General features: G+C 37.9%; 2 protein-coding genes across 2 annotated transcripts in view; one reads left to right on the forward strand and one right to left on the reverse strand.

Moving 5' to 3' along the window:
- Positions 1–262: 262 nt before the first annotated feature.
- Positions 263–6419, forward strand: PSMB3 (proteasome 20S subunit beta 3). The gene is made up of 6 exons (XM_026720963.2): positions 263–405; positions 2165–2349; positions 3954–4061; positions 4843–5020; positions 5509–5603; positions 6294–6419. Exons 1-6 carry the CDS (start codon positions 403–405, stop codon positions 6340–6342), a joined length of 618 nt encoding a protein of 205 aa, XP_026576748.1. The 5' UTR covers positions 263–402; the 3' UTR covers positions 6343–6419.
- Positions 6420–10463: 4044 nt separating this feature from the next.
- The window catches only part of PIP4K2B (phosphatidylinositol-5-phosphate 4-kinase type 2 beta), a 28746-nt gene continuing 17073 nt past the window's right edge, over positions 10464–22136 (reverse strand). Inside the window, exons 7-10 of the mRNA XM_026720924.2 lie at positions 19301–19414; positions 17470–17728; positions 15152–15255; positions 10464–12917 (exon numbers count right to left, since the gene is read on the reverse strand). Of these exons, the coding sequence (XP_026576709.1) occupies positions 12837–12917; positions 15152–15255; positions 17470–17728; positions 19301–19414 (558 nt within the window). The 3' untranslated portion in view covers positions 10464–12836. The remainder of the gene's footprint in view (positions 12918–15151; positions 15256–17469; positions 17729–19300; positions 19415–22136) is intronic.

Below are 22136 nucleotides of genomic sequence, written 5' to 3' on the forward strand. Positions count from 1 at the left end.
TTTTATTTTTCTGCGGCATATTTTCTAGTTTATTTTTTTCAAGAAAAGTTACGTGTACCGGAGCTCGATTTTTTCTTTAAGAGGAGCTTTAATTTCCGAATTGGAAAAGTAGGGATCATCTAAAAATTCCCTTTAAAATTCGAGCTACAAATCCAGTGTTCGAACTACTCTTATATTTTATCTCTATAACAAACAGCTATGACTCTTCATTTCGTGTACCGAAAGCCCACCTCCGGTCCTAGATCGGCCGGGGCAGACTGTCCAATCGCAGGAGTTTATGTTAAAGTATTACGTCTTCGTAGAGGAGGGGCTTAGTAATAGCCGCGGAAGGAAGCTGGTCTTACGACGGTGGTGCGTGAGAAAGGTTTTTTTTTTCTTCCTTCCTTCCCCGAGGTTTTTATCATGGTAAGTCTTGATGTTGGAAACAAAGGGCGGGGGAGACGGAGGTAAAAGGAGAAGGAGATAGAGCTAAAAACCGGGGAGGGATCACTGGCCACTCTCCTTGATGACAGTGTGCGATCTCCCCCGCACCCCCAGGATCAGAGACAATGAGCTTAGGAGGAGGAGGAGAAGAAAATACCGGGGGTCATCGGGTCTGTGGCCCCCAGCTCTTGGGATGGACTTGTCAGCGGTGCCTGTCACAGAAGCTGATCGCGGTGTGAGGGTGGGGTGGGGAGGCTTTTGCTTCCTCTCCTGAATTTCTGTGAAGGCGATAGTGAAAGCGCTTTGCCCGCATGGCCTTGCGTGATCATCGTGTCCCGGGACTTGCCTTTTAAAAAAAAGCTGTCTAAACAGACGTTTTCACCATGCTTTAAAGCAGGGGTTCCTCAAACTCATCAGCACATTGATTCCTTTATGTTGTTTCAGATTGTCCCTCGATCACCACCACTCAACGTCTATTATATGAAAATTAATAAATACTATTTTAATAGATTTATAAATAATAACTATGTAATGGATAGTCCCTCAGGGTTAATATTAACCATTTTGGAGAATTCTGCTTGGAAAATAAAAAATCGTTATCAAAAACATTGTGGACTTGATAATAGTGATTTGGATATTAGTGGTTCACTGTAGTTTATTTATATCGGGAGATTTAAATGTTTGATTATAGCTCAATCTTGCAGAATGCTTTCTTTCCACCTCTGAGGTAGCAGTAATCCTAAATCAGCATAGATTTTGTTGTCTCTGTTGCCAAACCAAATTGCTTCTGTTCTGCAGCAAAACGATGATCTCATTTGCTCTGCAAGGGGATCTTGACATCTCCTCACTTTCCTAATGTCCACCAATTGGATTTGCCCATCCCTGTACTACTGGAATTTTGTCTTGTTTTTCAAAGTTATGCAGCCTCTTAATCCAGTTAGACTCTCTCAGATAATTTACATGATTTTGACAAGAGGCTACACCCACAATATTAACCATTTATTAGAACTTGCTCTGACTTCATCTGCTATTTTTCCCTGAGTGGGCTAGGAAAAATGGCAAGTGTAAGGAGAGAAACATTTTATTCACCAGATTTCCAAAATTATCACTGGTTTAGAGACCCAGATTGGCCCAAATTGCTGATAGACCAATTAACAGTTTACTGATAGGATGGGGGTTGAAGTAGCAGACAGAAGTCTCCCTCTCCCTCCCTGTTTCTGGAGGATGGTGTCCAAGGACTAGAAGTGAGAATACACAACCCTATACTGGCCAATAAACATCAAGCTGACCCCACTTTCATAAGCTGATTTTATAGTACCATCAGTTTTATTGGGATTTGTAGAATTATATTCGTAATTGACTACTTAGGGGTAAAAACATTTTTAAAATGGGAAAACTAAGGGCAACTTAATGCTGTCAGGAGCATGGATTAGCAATTGGATGAAGGCAACATCATGGGAATTGTGAAAAAAAAGTGTTTACCAGAGCTTGTTTGTACTGTGATTACAATGAAGTGGAGAAAAACTCTTAGTCTTTCTGTGAACCAAAATAGAACATTTCTTTTAGTCCTTTCTGTGTAATGGCAGTTAAAATTTGGAATTTAATTTGCACTGTGGCTTAAATGTGCTTATTCTAATGTTCTTCATATTCATAAGGATAAACCTTGATGTGCACATCTTAATAGCCTCTAGTAAAAAAAGTGCCTTTGACATATTTCAATTAAACTTTTTTTCTTTTCTAGTCTATTATGTCCTATAATGGAGGGGCTGTTATGGCCATGAAGGGGAAAAACTGTGTGGCTATTGCAGCGGATCGCAGGTTTGGTATTCAAGCACAGATGGTGGCCACAGACTTTCAGAAAATTTTTCCAATGGGTGACAGATTATTCATTGGTTTAGCTGGTCTTGCCACAGATGTGCAGACAGTGTAAGTATTTTGCATTAAGTAGCTATAAGCAACTAGAAAACTAGGATATTCATAGAGAGCTGTAACTAACTTATAGCTAATTTCTTAGTTTATTCTTATTTATTTTTATTCTTATTCCAACATTGGGAAATGAAGAATATGTCATGACTGGCCAAGTTACTGAAAAGTTGAAGCTATGTCCAGTTGTTCACATCTACAGTGGTAGGCAGGGAGGTAAATTAGATTATGGTTCTTGAGTCACTGGGATCAAACAAGAGTGTCTAAAATGGCTCTTGGAAGACAGCTTCTAAATATCAGGAATTTGCAGAAACAAGTTAACTTTCAATACAATGTTTTAAAGTATCAACAATATAATTACTTTTTTCACCAAAAATACAAATAGTTATCAACATGACTACTTTTTAAACAATAGTTCACAGTTGCAACAGCCTTGAAAAAAATGACCATTTGTCATCAAAGTTTTAAACACTTCGTAGTGATGTGATTGCAATTCAGGGGCTTGGCAACCAAGTCACATATACAACAGTTGCAGCATATTGTAGTCATGTGATCATGTTGTACAACCTTCCCACCAGCTTCCAATGAGAAAGTCAATCAGGAAATTTGATTTGCTTAACAACCATAGTAAAAATGATCAGCCCCAGTCATGTTATGACTTGTTTAATGACTATATGCTTAGCAACCAAAATCCCGGTCCCAACTGTGGTTATACAGTTTTACCTGTAAGTAGCTAAAATAAAGAATATCTGGCAGTAGCTAGGGATAAATATTTATGTGAAATAAGCTACAGGCTGACTCCTCTGATATTCAAAATAAATTTGCAGTCTCAGTGTATACTCCGGGACATTTTAAATGAAGGCATCTGGGGAGTGCTCACCCTGATCATTTCTGTATGCGATATGAGATAGAATAGACATATACCACTTTATAGTGCCCTCTATAAGCAGTTTACAGAGTCAGCATATTGCCCCCAACAATTTGGGTCCTCATTTTACCCACCTCGGAAGAATGAGTCAACCTTGAGCCTGGTGGGATTTGAACTGCCAAAGTATAGGCAGCTGGCTAATGAAGTAGCTTGCAGTACTGCGCTCTAACCACTGCGCCATAGAGGCTCCTATGTAGAATGTTAAAACTATTCAGAAATGTGAGTTTAATTTTCTTTCAATGTCCTTTTCTCAGAATTAAAGAATGGTTGCTTGCTTTTAGAACAACTTAAATCATTGTTATTTTAAAAGCCTCCAAGCAGTCATCTCTAATTGCTTACATGAATTTAAAAGTGAGGTACACCATATTAATTGCTTAACAAAACAGAAAGGTACTAAGTCAAATTCCCTTGATACTCCAGAATCATAAACTGGTTTACTATTGATTTATGACTTTTTGCCTAATTCTAGTAAAGAATGCTAGGCTGTGTTTATATGTTAATCACATTAGTGGGAAATTTAAAGCAATTTGTCCCTTCATCAGATTTCTATTTTATAATTACTTGCAGGCACAACTAGTAGGCTTTAAATTATGCTTCTGTGCCACTGGATGGTAAATAGAAGAGAATGGTCATTTTGCCTTAACATGGATTTGAAACTGGTTTGTTTTTCTTCTTACAGTGCTCAAAGGCTCAAATTTCGACTAAATCTTTATGAACTGAAGGAAGGGAGGCAAATTAAACCACAGACCCTAATGAGCATGGTGTCTAATCTCCTATATGAAAGACGGTAAAGAGTCAAGCATTCATGATACCTGGATATAATTCATGTTATTAAAACAATTCAGAAATAGGTTTGATAAGGCAATTAATTTTGAACTGAGAATCTGAGAGCCTTAGGAAGGGGTCAAGAGCAACTTACTTGGATAGGCACTAATTTTTAAAACTGACAAGGCTCATATAGACAAAGTGTCAGAACTTATTCTAGGCTTTGCTCCTCACTACTAGGTGTTGCATTACTGCAAAATTTAAGGACCCCTATGATACATAGATTAAGGTATAAATATTAAAATTGGTGTATTTCTTGCCTAGCACTAACAAAATCATTCCTAGCACATTTTAATCATGGCTGTGAGGAGCATACAAATTAATTATTTTATGTGACTTTTAATGTTTTCCATCCCAGGATTTACTTCCTGAATTGCATCAGGATTATTTGCTAAATTAGCAGGCAGTTTTTGCTCCTTGAGATTTAGTTGAACTCTAGTTCCTATCAGTTGCATAGTTAAGATTGTGAGAGATTGGAGTTGCAATTAAATAGCAATATTTCTCTGCTCGAGATGATAGTAGGTAATCTTCAGAACTGATGAGGATTTTTTCCCCAGCTTCTTAGTGTTGGAGATAGATAAATTGTGGACTTCCTTAAATCTTTCCTAATCACACCAAGGAAAATGTATGATTTTAAAATGGTAGTTAATTGTACTGATATGTATTTTATTACTTGGGAAAAATGAATTTGATTGCTTTTCTTTTCTTGCTTTTTCTTTTCTTGCTTTTCTTGCTTCTTTCAGGTTTGGACCTTATTATACAGAACCTGTAATTGCTGGATTAAACCCAGTCACTTATGAACCCTTTATCTGCTCCTTAGACTTGATTGGTTGTCCAATGATAACGGATGATTTTGTGGTCAGTGGGACCTGTACAGAGCAAATGTATGGCATGTGTGAGTCACTTTGGGAGCCAGACATGGTAAGAAAAAATACACAGCTGGTTATAAGAAATATAGCAGAGTTAGTTATTTTAATAGAACACTTTTAATAAGAGCCAGGCTCTGGACTTCAAAAAGTAGGCATGAATAGGGCCTTAGGGCATATGTACAAGTTCTTCCCAGTATTTTTCACTTTATAAACCTCTTCAGCACAAAATTTTATTTCAGTTTGAAATAGCTTGTTCGTGTGCTGCTTTGCTTAGAATTTGGCTTTATCCTTACATGCTGAATGCATGAATATATTGATGTGGCTCAGAGAGAACTTGTTTGAAAAGCTTCATAGCTGTATTCATACATTCTCTATCTTAATAGAGATCTAATATGTAATTCCTCCCCTCTCCATCCTCATCAAATTGTTGTTCTTTAGGGTCTTTCAGTCCACATTCTTTTTATACTCTTTCATTCACTTAAGTTTGAACAGATCTTAAAAATAACTTTATAATTAAAGTTAACTTTTTTTTTGATGCAGGAACCTGATCACCTCTTTGAAACCATAGGACAATCCATGCTCAATGCTGTGGACAGAGATGCTGTATCTGGTATGGGAGTGATAGTGCATGTGATGTAAGTAGAAACTGAGTGGGTAAAGATCAATTTTTTTAAAAAATGTGGGGCAGTATTTCTCTGGTTTATTTCCCTGGCTTGCCTGGAAGGACAACAGCTATAATTAGCAGCAAGCAAGATTAAGCCAGTAAAAATCATTTGCACAATTAATTTGTCCTTCCCTCTGGATGGGTATAGTGCTATTGTTATGGGCAACTGCTGGGAAACCAGTTATGGTTTTAGATACCTTTTTTACCTGTTGGTGGATAAAAGTGTCATTTAATTGTTAATCAGTAGAGATAAGATGGTTCTTGACTTGATTGCAATTGGGACTGAAGTTTTGGCTATGTCATGATGGTCGTAAATTGAGGCATCTTGTGATAGGCTTATTTTACTACTGTTTTTATAGCAGTCATTAAGCAGTTGTAGTTTTTGGAGAAATCAGCAAAAAACACCAGAAATCATAGTTATATGATGGCAGGAAGTTGTAGCCAATTGTAAACCAGTAGCCAAAATACCTGAAATGCAGTCATGTGATCGTAAAGAAATGTGACTTGACATTTCACAATGGCTGGAAATGCATTGCATGTATAAAGAACTCTTTCTGAGGCTGTTATAAATCTAAACAGTCATTAAATTACTAGTTTTAAGTAGAGGATTAACTGTAGTACAATTTTCATTTTGATTCTCTCTCTTTTCTCTTTTCACCAGTGAGAAAGACAAAATAACTACCCGGACACTGAAAGCTCGCATGGATTAAGTTTAATTCCAACTAAGAAAACTCTCAAAATAGGAAATAATGTACTGCTCATGGAATAAACTTTTTTTAAAGCATAACTTTTTCATTTTTATGTAGATGCTGTATATATTTTGATTCGTTTAAAATCAAAGATGAAGGGTTGCTCTCAATATAATTTTCAGATGTTATAATATGGTTGTCATACCTAATTGATCTCTAAATTGTAAATGGAAAAAAATGGCATCCAGCTAAATTGGCAGATCTCATTTTGTTAATGTTAAATACTCCTGTTGATGTGAGAAAAGTCCTGCTGAATTCAGTATATCCAATTACATGGACTTGAGTAGGATTGCAGTAGATATTCAGTGTGAGATCAGATTTAAAGTGACCAAAAGTGCTTCAGATCTGACTTGGTCATCTTTTCCATGCCAGCTGGAGACTGCTGAGGAAAACATACCTCTGAGTTCATGGAGTATAGTTAAGGTAGTCATAAAGGAGTTGCTCATGGGTAATGGTGCATCCTAATTTTGGCCCAAATACTGTACATCTATAGACTGAAGAATTAATGTACACCCAAAAAAGATGACAAGGTCAAGGTAATGTTTATTGAGTTCAGCCCAACAAAAGTCATTAATTTCAAAATGTCGTAACTGAATATTTTTATATGCTTGGAGCGTATTTATTTGCTTTCACATTTCAATACATTTTTTAAAACTTCAAAGGCATATATATCTCTTGAGCCTACCATAAGACAGCTCATATTTAGCTTTGAAAACCCCAAATGCTACATTATAAAATAAGCAGAGATAAGTAGTATCCTTAAGCCTCTTACTCATTTCAATGGGACTTTTTTCTAGACTAAGCTATTATTTCAATTTGTGTTAAAGTTCTTTTGAAAATAAGAAATAGCTGTAGCTTTCAAATGGTGGGGCAAGCAGAAGGCCAACATTTAGAGGGAAGTCTTATTTATAGGGTAAGTGAAAACAACTGGATCAATAGATCTTATATATGCATGGAATCCCATTTGCAAATAAACTGAACACAATTTTGTGGATATATTCTTGGCTTATCTGGGAATATGCAGCTAATCCTCAGTCACTGACAATTTATGCAGTGATTATGAGCCCCCCTGATCCCATAGTTTTGATTTGGGTGTTTAACAAGCAGCTTGCAATTATGATAATCACTGCATCCCTACACACAGTTGCCATTTGTAACTTTTGCTGCTAGTGTCTGGCATGCAGGTAGATGGAAAAACTAGTAGAAGGTTGAAATGATCATGTGTGATTGCACCCAAGAATCACAACTGGCATCACTGAGTCAAGTCTTTTAGGTTAAACAAATTCAACATTCTTATAACACTTTACTTTGGGGAGAAGAAATCAGGAGAGCAGTTTTACACAAAAAAATCGTTTTTATTTTGTTCAACCCACCTGAGAGACTTTACACCTTGTTAACATACATGCATTTCAAAACAGTGTCTCATACTTTATAAGCACATTGATTTTAAATTTTTATTTTAGAAAAGGTATGAAAAACCTAAATTATTTTTTATTAGTTGGAGATTCAAATCTGTAATTTCCTGCTTGCCATTATGCACCAGCTTTTATAATACATTTAAATTAAATGCCATATGATTATATATATTAATATGTTGAATATATTCACATGGTATTCAAGCATACAATTAGGAAGATATTGACAATGGCTGGAACACTAATGTCTTGTTTCATTTATCTTTTAAAATAATATATGGTTTCACAATACAGTTTTGAAAGATTGCCTAGGATGGCATTGCAAACACTCATATCAGACTCTCAAAGACTTAGATAATGAAGAAGTGCAAACTTTATTTGACCATGTGGCTTATAGCTGATCATCAATATTTATGTGTGTTTATAAGATTCCATTTTCACTCGAATGCTTTCCAATGATACCCTCCCCAAGCCCTTCCTCCACATATGAACAAAACAGACATGATTAAAGATGATTGTCACCATCTACTGCAGTTTAGCCCTTAAAAATCCCACGTTCAACATTTTTTCCAGTGCAGGAAATTCCATCTTAACTGGATATAATTACCTAACAATATAGACAGGTACATCAATAATTGCAGTGGAAGTTACTATACATCGAACGGATTTGAGATTTTTTTCCTCGAGCATGATAGCCAAAACTCAAACTATTATATATTCCCCCTGAAGATATTTTTAGATGACGAACAAAAACTTCTTTTAGAATATGAGCTCCATCTCACTCTAGAATAGGCATGTTAATTAACAATGCTGGGAAGTATGCTACAATATATCTGGAGGGTTGAGGAAGTACATTCCACAAAACAGATGAAGAAAGCGAAGACTACCATCAACAACACATTCTTTGGCTAGATATGATCCAACTGAGAATGAATATGCGTAAGTCTACCTAGGAACAAGACTAACACATATGATACCCCCAAATCCTCCAAATAGGTCGTTAACATTCTTAAATCATAAATCTGCTCCAAATACATACGCATTCCCTTGCATAAATTGAAATATGTTTGATTTCCAAACAAAGCACTTGACCTAGAAGACTAGCTCTATGCACCAATGGTCATACATTACTGCTAAATCTCTAATTAGTTTAGGATTTATCTGCTTCTGATCCAACATGGGCTCTTCTGCAACAAAACAAAGGATGGGAACAATTTTCAGACTAAACCGATGGATAAATTGTGCCAATATGCATGCCCTTTATAGGAATGAAACTTGGGGCAAAAAAGCAAATGAATGAGTTTTAAATAGACTCAAGGACATCCTGAATTGGAAATAAAATTGCATTGCCAGTGCTATCCTTAGAGTTAGAGGAGAAAACATCCACAAACTATTTTTTTAGAGTGATGTATTTAAGGATATCAGGCAGGGAAGAATCACTGATATAGAAGATGGAAACACGTGATTAGATCTAGATTTAATCACAGCTCTTCTCTGTCAAAACTAACAATACTCTGAAGAGACTGAATGTCTTCCTTTTTCCCCACTTCTCTTGTAGCATTACAAACAATGCTTTGATCAGAATGTATTCTGTACATCATTCTCAATGCATTGCCAGATCAATTTAATGTTTATAAGAAGGGGGAAATTCTAATACTGTTGTGGAAACAAAAGGTTTCCATGTGATGTCATTTTCTGATTAAAAATTTGAGTGTGAAAGAAACAGGAATGTTAAAAGTTGCAGAAGTTCCCAGTGAGCAAATTTCAAGTGTCCATACATGGATGTAAGTAACAACAGTTTCCCCAAAAGATATCTTCCAGATGTATAATGTCTATAAATCCCATGTTTAGTGGTGTAAACGAAAGCACCTCAAGAATATTTGGTTTGGGGAAACCTGAAGTAAAAAAGCTGATGACATCGCTCTTGACCTCCCCACCAGGCTTTTTCTGTACCTTTTGAATATTTCAAATTATGAAACAATTTTTCTATTAAGCAAATAATTGGGGGGGAGGGGAATTCCACAACTGGTTAATAGATACATGCGTCATATGGGTCTGAGCACCACCCAAGAGCAGAGCTCAGAGGCTGAATATTAAGTCAATAGAATAGAGAAAAGATAAAATGGGACTAGAGAAAAAAGCCAGCTATAGTTCTGCTGATATAGGATATAGGACTTTAAGATGGATTCAGATAAAAATCTTAAAAGTTCCTGATAAAGGGCAGAAAAACAAAAGGAACAAATATGGGAATGGCAGATGGCAAAGAGGATATATTATCAGCAAAGGCAAAATCAGAGGTGGTATTCAGCAGGTTCTGACCAGTTCTGGAGAACCAGTAGCGGAAATTTTGAGTAGTTTGCAGAACCGGCAAATATCACCTCTGACTGGCCCAGCACCCATCTATTCTCTGCCTCCTAAGTCCCAACCATGTTTGGGTCATGTTGCCCTGCACAGGAAAATAGAACTGGAAATCAGGTTAGTGGGGTGGGGAGGGAATGGGATTTTGCAGTAACCTTCCCCTGCCATGTCCACCAAGCCACGCCCACCAAGTCATACCCACAGAACCGGTAGTAAAAAAAATTGAATCACAACACTGGGTAAAATGTAAGGACTAACAACTCAATGGCATGTATGACAGAATACAAAAATCAAACAGGGAACTAAAGCTGAGTTTAGGGATATATTTCGAATCCTCTTGAGAGATATCTGAGTAAAACTCAAATTCAACATCTAAGCACAATGTATATACATCAAAGAGGACTTGAAACAATGAACATGGAATAGAATCAATAGATGGTTGGGTGGCTTTTGTCAGGATATGAAGGCAGTTGAAGATAACAGATAAAAGAACAGGATATTAAAGGTGTTAAAAAGAAAAACTTCTGGAAATGGATTGCGGGACTGGAGAGAGCACAGATACAGACAAGAGAAGCAAAGGCCAGAGAAGACTGAGAAGAGAAAGTAAGAGGAGGCGAAGACTGAGAGTTTGTTCTTTCTGCCTGAGTGCCCATTATTGGTTGTTTCAAGTGTCTTCTATAAATGAATCAACCAGGTAACACATCTTTTCATAGTTTTTTAAAACTGTACACTGACTAACTCCTAAATAGATTAAAGCTGGCAAATATTTGTAAAAATTGTAAAAAACAGCATTTTAAGTTAATGTTTACCAATTTTAATTAAAATTTAAACAAAAGGAGCTAAAAATGAAATTCCCAGTTAAGGCAGGGGTAGACCAAATTTTCTATTTTACATTGAACTTTTAAGTGCACCATTTGAGTTTCCAAAAAATTTACAACCTATCAACATATCCATATCCATGCCTGCCTTTTGAAATAAGTTCCTAAATTCACATTAATTTTATGATAAAACCAATTGGGAAAGATAAAACATTGTCGCTTCTAATAAAAGAAATCTGCTTTGAAATGTAGGTGAAAAAATCGTCCAAATTTGTAATTTGTAATTTATGCCTTAAAAAATCTTATGGTATGTACAGCATATTCCATGATTTTTAAGCCCTGTAAATATGACTTTGGAATCATGGAATGCATTATGCATTTTGTTGTTGTTATTTATAAATGTGAAAAATCTCATCCAAAAGAATACACATACTTGAGGGCAACAAAGAAAGAAAAAAAATATTTACCTTACTTCCAAAAAAGACAAAATCCACAAAGCAGAAGGCACAGGACATTAACACCCCAACAATCACATACAAAAAAAAGCATGTGTAAGAAACACATTCAGAAAGAGTAAGCAAAGGGTCTTGATTGCAAGTTGGTGGTTCATAATTTGCCATATCCCTCTTTTTAAAAAAATCTATAAACAATCCATCCTCATAAGAATATTGAAAAAATGGAATAAATGAAGTCAAAATCTTCAGTTTTGACAAGTACAGTTGTGAAATCCAACATCAGTCTGTAGATTACAAGAAAAAGTTGTAATTCAAATGATGCAAGAAGAGTTTGGATTCTTTTAAAAAAAACTGAACTAGTGCAACTTATTCCAAAAATCTGGATTAGCAGGACAATCTGTCCTAGTGGTTAAAAGCAGTCACCTTCAACAATTTATTACATTTTCCCTATATTCTGAAACTAGATTCTTCCCAAATGGAATGATCAAAAGCTAATATTTCTAACACAATGGTTCACAGCATAAGATGTTACAAAGAAGTGGTACCTTTTTTTAAACAGGAAAATATCATTTTACACCATTTACAACCAGATCAAGGTATAAAAGTTTGAACCATGAATAATTTAGCTCTGGTAGATCATTATTAAAGATAACTTAATCCAAGTTGTAATCCAACTCAGTACAAATGTGTCTGCAGCTTATCAAAGTATTATTTCCATGAAGTTATCTCACCTCTTCATGCTCTCCACCAAGAAATTGTATCGTATTTCATTAGAAATGTGGATTCTTCTGGAACTGTTTTTTTTCCCCCTTGATTGCATAAAAATTTAAGCAGTCATCTAATTTCCTCATATTCTCACTTTTTTTGAAATAACAATGCAAAATGAAAGTGGGATATCAAAAGACTGGAAGTAAAAAGTCTTTGTTCAACTAACTTAAAATGGCTTTCCTTAATTGTTATAGCAGTTCTTGTCCTTGAAATGACAGGGCATCACTTGTCCAATCCTTAGAGAAAGCAACAAAGAGAATTTGCTCTGAGAGAACAGCCATAGTTCAATAGAAGGAAACCATCATTTATATCTTCTGTTATGTGTTCACATTAACATCTGACCACTTGGAAACTGATGCTTTTCAAAGAAAAGTGCAAATCTTAACACTACTTTATTCCCCAGGTTTATGTTTGGATATTTATATTAGCAACCAAAATAGAAGAGAGTAATAGTCTCATTTTCCACCAGGTTTGAGGCCCACATCTAGAGGTTAGTTTTCTGCTAGGTCAGACTGTCCTCACACACTCACAGAATACCATATCCAGCAGACTGGGCTGCATTCCTGTAGAACTGAAAACACTACTCCCCCCCACCCTCTACTATTCTTCTCCCTCCTTTTCTGTCAACAACAGGAAGATAACTATGTCAGGATATTGGACATAAATTCATTGAAGCGTTTTGAATACTGTTCGGGATTGACAGTGGAAATTTCTGCTCCAGCCTAGAAAACAAAATAAAAATCTTAAACACATATAATTTCATTCAAGCATAAAAATCATTTCTTTAAAGAGGTTATTCCAAGTTTTTAAGAAGTAGCAAATGGCTCTATACCGATTCATCCTCTTCAGAATCTGAAGGAGAAAAGGGTTTACAATCTACCTATTACTCATGGATATTTATGAAGAAAAATTGCTCAGCTGATGATGTTTCAAACATCTGACTATCCTAGCCTTTTTGGCAGTAGAGAATGCTCTCCAGGCCCAGTGCTGTTTGAATGCCCCAAGGAGCAAAGCTCTCTTCCTGTGTTTCCGCTCAGTTTAGAGAGCCAAATAATCACCTGCAGCAGAAAGGCAGAACATCTGAACAGACACTTATATAGCCACCAGAAAAATGTGGTTACAACCTCTCTAATTATGGTTACAGCCTCTTTCTCATGCCTTTTGCGCAGGCAGGGGAACAACAAAGGCATTTGCCTGAAAGATGATGCAGCCTATTTTAGGATTATGGAAAGAACAGGACTGCCTCTCTAACAATGACTTCATCACCTGCACAAAAGTATATTGTTACAGTGTTCAGTTAGAATGAAGGGCTGGGGCTAGAAGACAGCCCAGGAAAAAACCTGGGATTAGCATTTTATTGGAAATAAATTATCAGGAAACCAAGAGTCCTCTTAAAATTATTGCTAAGGCAGGTGAAAAGAAAAAAATAAAAACTGAACAGAAAGGCATTGGATCATGCCCATTTGAACAGATAAATTGGGACTGGAAGAAGGAGGCATTGTTATCCAAACAGCTCTAGCTTCTGAATGTCCAAAGGTTCTTCTGTAGTAATTTTATAGTGGTCCTCATTTAGCATTCTGTTAACATATGGCTTTGGATGATAAGGTCCTGGTAGGCAGAGCTGAACTGGAGAAAGTTATTTAGGAAGGAAGCCATGTACACTTGCAAGAGATTCATTGGCAAGGGGATTCCTTTGGAGGGGGGAGTAAAACACTCAGGAATAGACAGAAATAGAGGAAAGAACAATAGAATAATCAATAATAGCAACAGAAAAATCATATCAAAATGTATCTTTGGTGTGGTCATATTAAAATATTCCTGATTAATTTACTTAGAAGCTGTAGAATGGTCAGAAAACAACAACCAAAATAAATAGAAGATGAAAGGCTATGATGTACCCATGTTTCCCTGACCACAAAATAATTATGTCCACTAGGGTTTATTTTTTTTGAGGGTGACTTTTCTTCCCATGTAGGGGGGGCTCACTTCTGCCCGCTCATGCGGGGCAGGGAGCTGCGCAGTACGCCAGTGCAACCACTGCGAGGCCGTGAGGGTGGAGCTGCCCCACACACCCCATACTGGCTTACCTCAGGACCCCTGCAAGCAGTCTACCCACAACCTGACATCTATCTCACCTCACAGCCATGGCACCAATACACCACTCGGCTTCCTTCTTCGTTGTGGCCACGAGCAAGCAGAAGAAGAGGCTGGCGGCTACGTGAGCTTCTGCTGCACATGGCTTCCGGTGCTACTGCTGTGAGGCAGATGTCAGGGCATGGATGGCCTGGCTACAGGGGCCCTGAGGTAAACCAGTGTGGGATGCATGGGGCAGCTCCATCCCCTGCCCCATCTTGTGGCTGCGGCACCGTGAGCAACCAGACAGAATGGGCAGGCAACTGGCTGCACAAGCTCTTAAGTAGGGCTTATTTGGGGAAGGGGGAGGGCTTATATTAGGCGAACTCATAAAAAGATGCTAGACTTCTTTTCGGGATAGTTCTTCTTTTCAGGGAAACAGAGTATCTTAAATCAGAACGGTGATCCAATTACACTTGAATTACTGAAACCTAATACCTGTTTTAGAGTTAGACAAGCTAAGTTTCTCTGACTGCATGTGGCTTTTATTTAACAAAATTTTTGTTCCAGGTTTTCATTATCTTTTGCAAATTCCAAAGCCCTTTGCAACCAGAATTCCTGAAAAACTGCTATCATTTTTTGAGTGATGTACACATAAAAAATACAGTACAAATGAATATAATATACTGAAAGATTTTTTTTTAAAAAAACCCATGGAAGTCTTAGCCCCATCAATTTATATATGAAATTCTTGCATCCTTGCTTCCCTTTCACAATTTTGGACCACTGCCCAGCCAGCTATGGCTTCAGTTGTTCTGAAATATGTTATAAAATGTTTGGCTAAGCAAAATGAGATAAATGCAAACAAACGGTTCTTTCTTACCCCATGTTTCACCGTTTTGGCAGCATGTGCTGCTTTTTTCTTTGTGTCATAAGGTGTAAGGATATCTATAATTGCCATGAAATATACTTCCTTCTTAGGGGCACCTGGTTAAAACAAAACAGAGAGAAATTTATCAGTACTGGAGGACGTAGAACATTTTTTAGGATTTGCTATTCTTATTGAACTGCAAGCACAACTAAAGAACTCCAGAATTTTTTACGTTAAATAAATTGTCCAAGATGTAGATTTTTACTCAGCAGATGATTCAGGCAGCACTTAAAACAGTGAAAATATTGAGGAAGGTGAAATGGATGATTTTATTATACGCAGAGCAGTTTTCTCTTCAACTATGTTAGACTTGAGAGTAAGTATTATTTTTGAAAAACTTTGGAATATAGGTAATCTTCAATATACATCAGTCATTTAATGCCCATTTTATGTTACAGCTCTGAAAGGGTATTTCATGGCTCTTAAAGCATTTCCAGCCATCATAAAAACATTGTGTCATTCCCCCCGCCCCCCAGTCACAGTCACATAATTGTGTGGGTGTTGATCAGCTTGTCCACATTTACAACCAGTTGTTGAGTGTCCCATGATCATGCAATTGCCATTTATAAACTTCTCTGCTGGCTTTTTTGGAAAGTTAATGGGGAAGTTGGCATGGAAGGTTAGAAGTTGCTACCACTTGCTGAAGGATTTACATTTCCTTCTATACAAGGTACAAATTGTTCTGGAAATCCTTAATCAGGTTGCAGAACTGAAGATCAGATTTTTGCCATCCCTGCATCATATTTCCAGTGCAACACCCAAGTTTCCTTCCACTCATGGAAGTTGTGCATTGGGCAGGAGAGACAAAGGAGAATATTTACAATCCCCATCTTGTCTTTCCTCCCCAACATGAAATCCCTTCTATATATGGAGGGGAGAAGTATTTGTGCAAAAAGAGGATCTTTCTGATTTCTACAGCCCAGTGCATGGGTTCCCTTTTACACACAGAGTAGTGCTAGCTGTCCTCTTTCAGCAGGTAACTCTTTTGCTCTGTCAATTTAACAAATACAACTGGGAGAGCTGATATTATAGTTGGTGAGGGAAGCAGTCACGTGGGCATTTTGTTTAACAACCATTACATTCAACAAGATTCCAGTCCCAATTGTATTCATAAATTGGTTATACATTAGCTAAATATAAGTAGTCCTCAACTTATGAGCACAATTAGACTGGAATCTCAGTTAAGAAAAAGGGTCATTAAACAAGACATCATGTGACTGCTTTGTTCAATGACTGCAATCTCAGCACTCCCAGTTGTGGTTGTTAAGCGAGGTTATTAGTTGTTAAACAGAGGGAGTCAAAGATAAGGATTGTGGGGGGGAACTTAGGAGGTTTTGGGAGTCTTTATAAGCTACAGGACACACCAAATTGCACATTTTCGGGATGCTTCTAAAGCACCATGAGGGACAGCTCTATTCTCACAATCCTTTGGAAGCTTCCTCCTCCAAATTGGGCAACTTGGAGAAGGAGAATTCCAAAGAATGGAGCCTATCTGGAGAATGGTGCAAGGTATCCTTAAGAGGAAAAGGCACCTTGAATGGACTGAATGATGTGCTTGTCAGCAGTTAAAGAAAACTGTGAAGATAAGTGGGTTGCTTTGCATGTGCTGATGGGCTTGGTAGCAGCTAAGTCCTTCTGGGCTATGGCAGTTTTTTGCATGCTATTGGGCCCTGTAGCAAACCAAGGCTTCCCGGGCTGCGGAAAGTTTCCAAGTGCTAATGGACTACAGAGGTTGGGGTAGATAGGTGGATGCAGGGAAAGAGCTGTATCCACTTCTGGAGTCATATCTGCAAATAGGCTGCTAAATTTTGTTCACATAACCACAGGGAGACTACAATGGACATAACTTTGGGCACAAGTTGTAAGTCATTTAATTCAGGACTGTTATAATTTCAAATGGTTACTAAATTAATGGTTGTAAATCAAGACTACCTGTAGGCATAATGAATACGGGACAAAGCTCCTAAAGGACATGAAGATCTTCTGGACATTTGTGTATTAGAGAAGACATCCAAGTCTATCACCTGGCTCTCAAATAATGGCTGCACACTATAAGGAAAATTAAACTGGAAGTCATGTCTGCAATTAAGGCAATTTTATTGGATGCACTATTGTAGTTCAGGAAGTCAAACAGTCTTAGGATTTCCAAAAAAGTGGAGAAAATGATGTTGATTCAAATAACCACCATGTATGCTTACAATCAGACTGGCTTTCACAATTTTACATTTGTCTTCCATTCTCACTACCAGCATCCAGATCTCAGTACTTACTTTCATGGCTTTTCATAGCATAGACATCCACAGATGGATCAAACTCTCCAGGCCCAAAGAAACGTGGGAAGTTGAGAAGGTTACCAGGACTGTCAGGTGGAGTCCCATAGGAACCAATTGGATTCCCACCTATGCCATCATTCTCACATTCTTCATCTTCTGTCCGGTTCTCAACTTCCATCTCTTCTTGCTCAGCTCGATCAACATCATGAATTCCAACCAGCAAGCTGTAATCCATGATTTTCAGTTGTGCAAGAAACTGGAAGCCAACAGAAGAAAAAATTCCTTTTCATTTTCAATGTCTCTCTATCACCTCTGGGATTTGAGTTAAACCATCTTTCATTAAACTGGCACCAGCTCCAAGTATTGAATCCCATAAATCTCAAAGCATTTTTACATGATTGCTTGGAATTCTTGGGATTACAGAGTTATAGAAGAAAATGTTTTTAATTAATTATTGTATGTTGCAACTTACATCAGATTGTTGTAAGATTTAAAATGGGATGAGGTGGAAGGGAAGACTAGTTAGTTATCCATGTGCAGGATACGTATCAGGCTGCAAGTATAGAATCAATTAACAATTATAATATATTAAAAAAAACCCACTGTATTTGCAGAAATATTGCCTAAAACTTTTCGTTTTCTATAAGTTCAGAAATTTCTCATTCAATGATCCTGAACTTTTACAAAATGGTCATTTTAAGACAGGGGTTCATACTTGACAGCTTTAAAACTTGTGGACTTCGACTCCCAGAATTCTTCCTCCAGTCATGTTAGATCAGGAATTCTGGGAGTTGAAGTCCACAAGTCTTAAACTTGTCAAGTTTGAAGACCCTTGTTTTAAGATCTGTTCCACTTTGAGGCCTGCATTCTGTTTAAATTCAAAATGATTGAACTATCCAATAAAGCTTGTTAGTCACAGAAGATGCTACCAGATTCCTTCTGCAATGTGTAGGAGTAACTCTCACAAGTGAATGCAAGAGAAATAAAACTCTTCTGTCTGCTTTTTAAAACAAATTTTCAAATTAATCTAAATTCACTTTAGAGTCTGAGACAGAGTCTAACAGACATCTCTACCTTATCTAGTTTTTAAAGAGTTTGAAAACTATTGTAACAGTGGAGATTCTGTCAATCACACTTCTTAGTTATGCCCTGATTTCCAAAAATTAACAACACTGTATTTTTCGGTCTATAAGAGGCACCCCCCCAAAAAAAGTGGGTGGAATTGTCTGTGCATCTTATACAGCGAATGTTGCCAAAATCATTGGCCCACCCGACGGTCTCTGCCTTCTAGCAATTTGCCTCCTTGCAGCAAACAGCAAACAGCCTGATCAGCTTCAGCACAGCTGATTTAACACAAACAGCTGATTGTCAGTTGGATTGGCCTCCTGCCGATCAGCTGTTTCAGGCTGCAGGGATTGCCATTGCCTATTGCCATCTATGCATGCCCCATTTTCGGCCTCCACATGCCCCATTTTCGGCCTGTTCTGATCCCCACCGCTGGAATGGGCCAAAAATGAGGCACACGGAGGCTAAAATGGGGCACGCAGAGGCTGAAAATGGGATGCGGAAGTCAAAAATGGGGCATATGGAGGCGGCAATAGGCAATGGTGATCTCTGCAGCCTGAAACAGCTGATTGTTGGGAGGCAGATCCAACCAACAATCAGCTGCTTGTGCTAAATCAGGCTGTGCTGAAGCTGATCAGGTTGTTTTCTGTTTTCTGTAAGGAGGCAAATTGCTGGGAGGTGGAGGCGGAGGCAGATTTTTTTTCTAGGTGTGTCTTATACTTTGGAGCGTCTTATAGTCCGAAAAATATGGTAGCTCTCCTACCTCAACATCTCGCTTCAATTTCTCCAGGAAATTTTTTTTACATTCCTCTCCAACATGGAGCTTTTGGCCTTCATTTAGAAAATCGTTGTCTTTAAAGGTTGGTAGATCCTTCGCCTAGAGAGAAGGATTGAACTCAAGTAAGTGCAAAACATTACTTCCATATTACACAATCCAAAGCAGCTCAATATCCTGTTTGCTGAAGTTAGGGCAAAGGGAATTACAATCAACTTTGAGTAAATAATTAAAAAAAAATGAAAATATTGATGAAAAACTGCTAAGTTAAAAGTAAAAGTTTGTGAAAGATTGTGGGAAGTAAGTAAAGATTGCAGGTTAGATCAGAAAAGCCAACACAGCCCAGCTGAAGAAAGCATTTCAAAAAGCGACTCCTCCTAGGAATTGGTCTTTCCATTTTGTTGTTAACCCTCACACAGCTGGCAAACCAAGGAACCAAAGCCATATAGGTTTCAGGAAGATGTATATGTGATAAAACCAGAAATGTTTATTCCTGCCACACCTATACTAAATTAACTGTCTTTAAAAAAAGCCCCATCTTCCTAACCTATGTTCTTCTGATCTATTTGATGAGGCTACCTAGTAAGGGCATCTTTGGGATTCCTGGATGATGTCATCCATTTTAAACACAGACACATCAAATTTCCCATAATTAGGAAAGTTGTAAAACTCTTAGTTCAGGACAAAGATGAATCAATCTTGTCCTTGTTTTTTTTTTTGTTGTTGGACAAATTCCTGCAGTTTTATCAGCAAGAGTTTTTAGAAGTGGTTTGCCATTATTTCTTTCCTAGGGCTGAGAGAGAATGATTGCCTCGAGGTCATTCAGCTGGCTTTGTGCTTAAGACAGAACTGGAATTTGTGGTCTCATGTTTTCTAGCTGGTGCCTCAACCGCTACACCAAACTGGCTCTCTTTCACCAATTAACTGATTAGGAAACATATTTATTGCTCTTGAAAGTATTTGTCCTCTACTTATAGTAAACTTAAGATTCAGATTTCAGTGAGATATATCATCTTTATCTTATCCTATTGGCTGTCTAGATTGCTTATGTCCAACAGTGTAATAATATTTCAGTATTTTTATTCTGTAACATTTGGAAGCCTTATTGCTCCATCTCAGAATGAGGTTGCAAAAAAGCAATATAATAACAACATTTCTTTATTAAAAAAGATTGGGTTCATGAACCAGAGAACTAAGTCAGTTAAGGCAGGGGTCCCCAACCACCGGTCCCTGGAACATTTTCTACCGGGCCGCCAGTTTGCTGGGCGCCGCCATCTTGTTTCGATGAGAAAGTTTTTTTTAAAGACTCCAATTTTTCTTCTTTCCTTTCTCCCAAAATGAAAATACGAAAAATGAACTGCATAAAGTTCTGCTACAGCAGGCATTCGTTCCCCCAAAAAGGAACTCACAAATTACAGAACAAAAAAAAAAAAGAGAGGTAGGACCAGGATATAGGCAGACACAAAACTTTATATGCAAAAAATTGGCAATCTGGGCGATTAGCCCTGAGGAAAGTGTGTGTGTGGGGGGGCGGAGAATGGTAACAGCCGGCATGCATTTTTCAAAAGAACCACACAGGCTGCTGAGCCCTGGACAGAAAGAGTGAGCCGAGTAACATTTTGTTGCTTCCTGATTGACTAATTTCAAGCTCCCGGCTGCACTAATCGGGCAGCGCCGTGTCACTCATGTGACTTCCAGGCGCGAGATTAAATTCAAATGGCCGTGTAGGAGGGTATCAGGGAGTCGGTTGCGCCGCTTCTGCGGGAGAATCTTTTCGTTGCAAGGCAAGCAGGTGGGTAAGTGCCGTGAGGTGGGGGGGTCAGATGGGGTGCCGCTGTTTAAAAAAAACTGAGTGAAAACAAATTTAATTTGGATTTAGTGGAAGGACAAGTTTCCCACTTTGTTGGATGGATTCTAGTTGAAGAAATGAAGCCGAAAAAGGAGGCTCTTGCTTTGGGATCGCTCGGCTCACCTTGTCATGTGTGCTGATGCCGGTACCGGGCCCCGGATCATTTTGTGATGCCGGTACCGGGCCGTGGCACAAAAAAGGTTGGGGACAACTGAGTTAAGGGTCTATATGCTATGGGATCACACTAATATTAACTGGGGCAAGAGAGGATAGGGCAAAAGATGGATGCATCTAGAAATCAATCTAATTCAAATAATTCATTAAAGGATACGGTGGCAATAGTACCATAATTAGAAGCTCAGAACAACAAGGGAATGAATAATTACTGTTTTAGCTCTTTATATTATAATCATGGATGCTTATAGGTGGCACATTCAGCCAACATATGTCTTCAGTGGTCCCTCAAGGTGCACCCCAGAACTCTCCTCCAATTCTCCCATTTCCTACTTTACTTCTTTCAACAATGCTTTCTGCTAATACCTCAATTTCCACTTTCTGTCTTAACTAGAGAATCTAGAGTGATTTGTAGAGCTATTTGACATCTGTATGGAGTGAAATGCAAATAATTTTGAGTGCCCATATAATTTATAATATAGGTAGTCCTTGACTTATGACCAACTGCACCAGGAATCTTGAGCAAAGTGGCTATTAAGCAAGGTGTCACTTCATTGCTTCACTCAATGACCACAGCTTCGGTACTCCTGGTTGTGGTCATTAAGCTATCTCACAGTTTGTTAAGTGGACAGAGTCCCAGGTAACATTGCCTCAGGGGCATGAGAGAGGTCCTAGGAGATCCAGTGCAGGCCACATGTGAGTGTCTCTTTGCTCTGAAATTGTAAAGCCTCTCTGCTGAAATCAAAGCTCCTGACGAGAGAGATACTTGTATCTAAAGGAAGTGGTATAATGTACCACGAT

This window comes from Pseudonaja textilis, chromosome Z, assembly GCF_049901715.1.
Source record: "Pseudonaja textilis isolate UNSWEBS1 chromosome Z, rPseTex1.2, whole genome shotgun sequence".
NCBI classification, from domain to species: domain Eukaryota; kingdom Metazoa; phylum Chordata; class Lepidosauria; order Squamata; family Elapidae; genus Pseudonaja; species Pseudonaja textilis.

What these genes read in the sequence shown, in the direction of transcription:
- PSMB3 (XM_026720963.2), top strand. An exon ending in GCCACAGATGTGCAGACAGT is followed by an intron (nt 2,350 to 3,953) that starts GTAAGTATTTTG and finishes TTCTTCTTACAG; the next exon opens with TGCTCAAAGGCTCAAATTTC. An exon ending in CACTTTGGGAGCCAGACATG is followed by an intron (nt 5,021 to 5,508) that starts GTAAGAAAAAAT and finishes TTTTTGATGCAG; the next exon opens with GAACCTGATCACCTCTTTGA.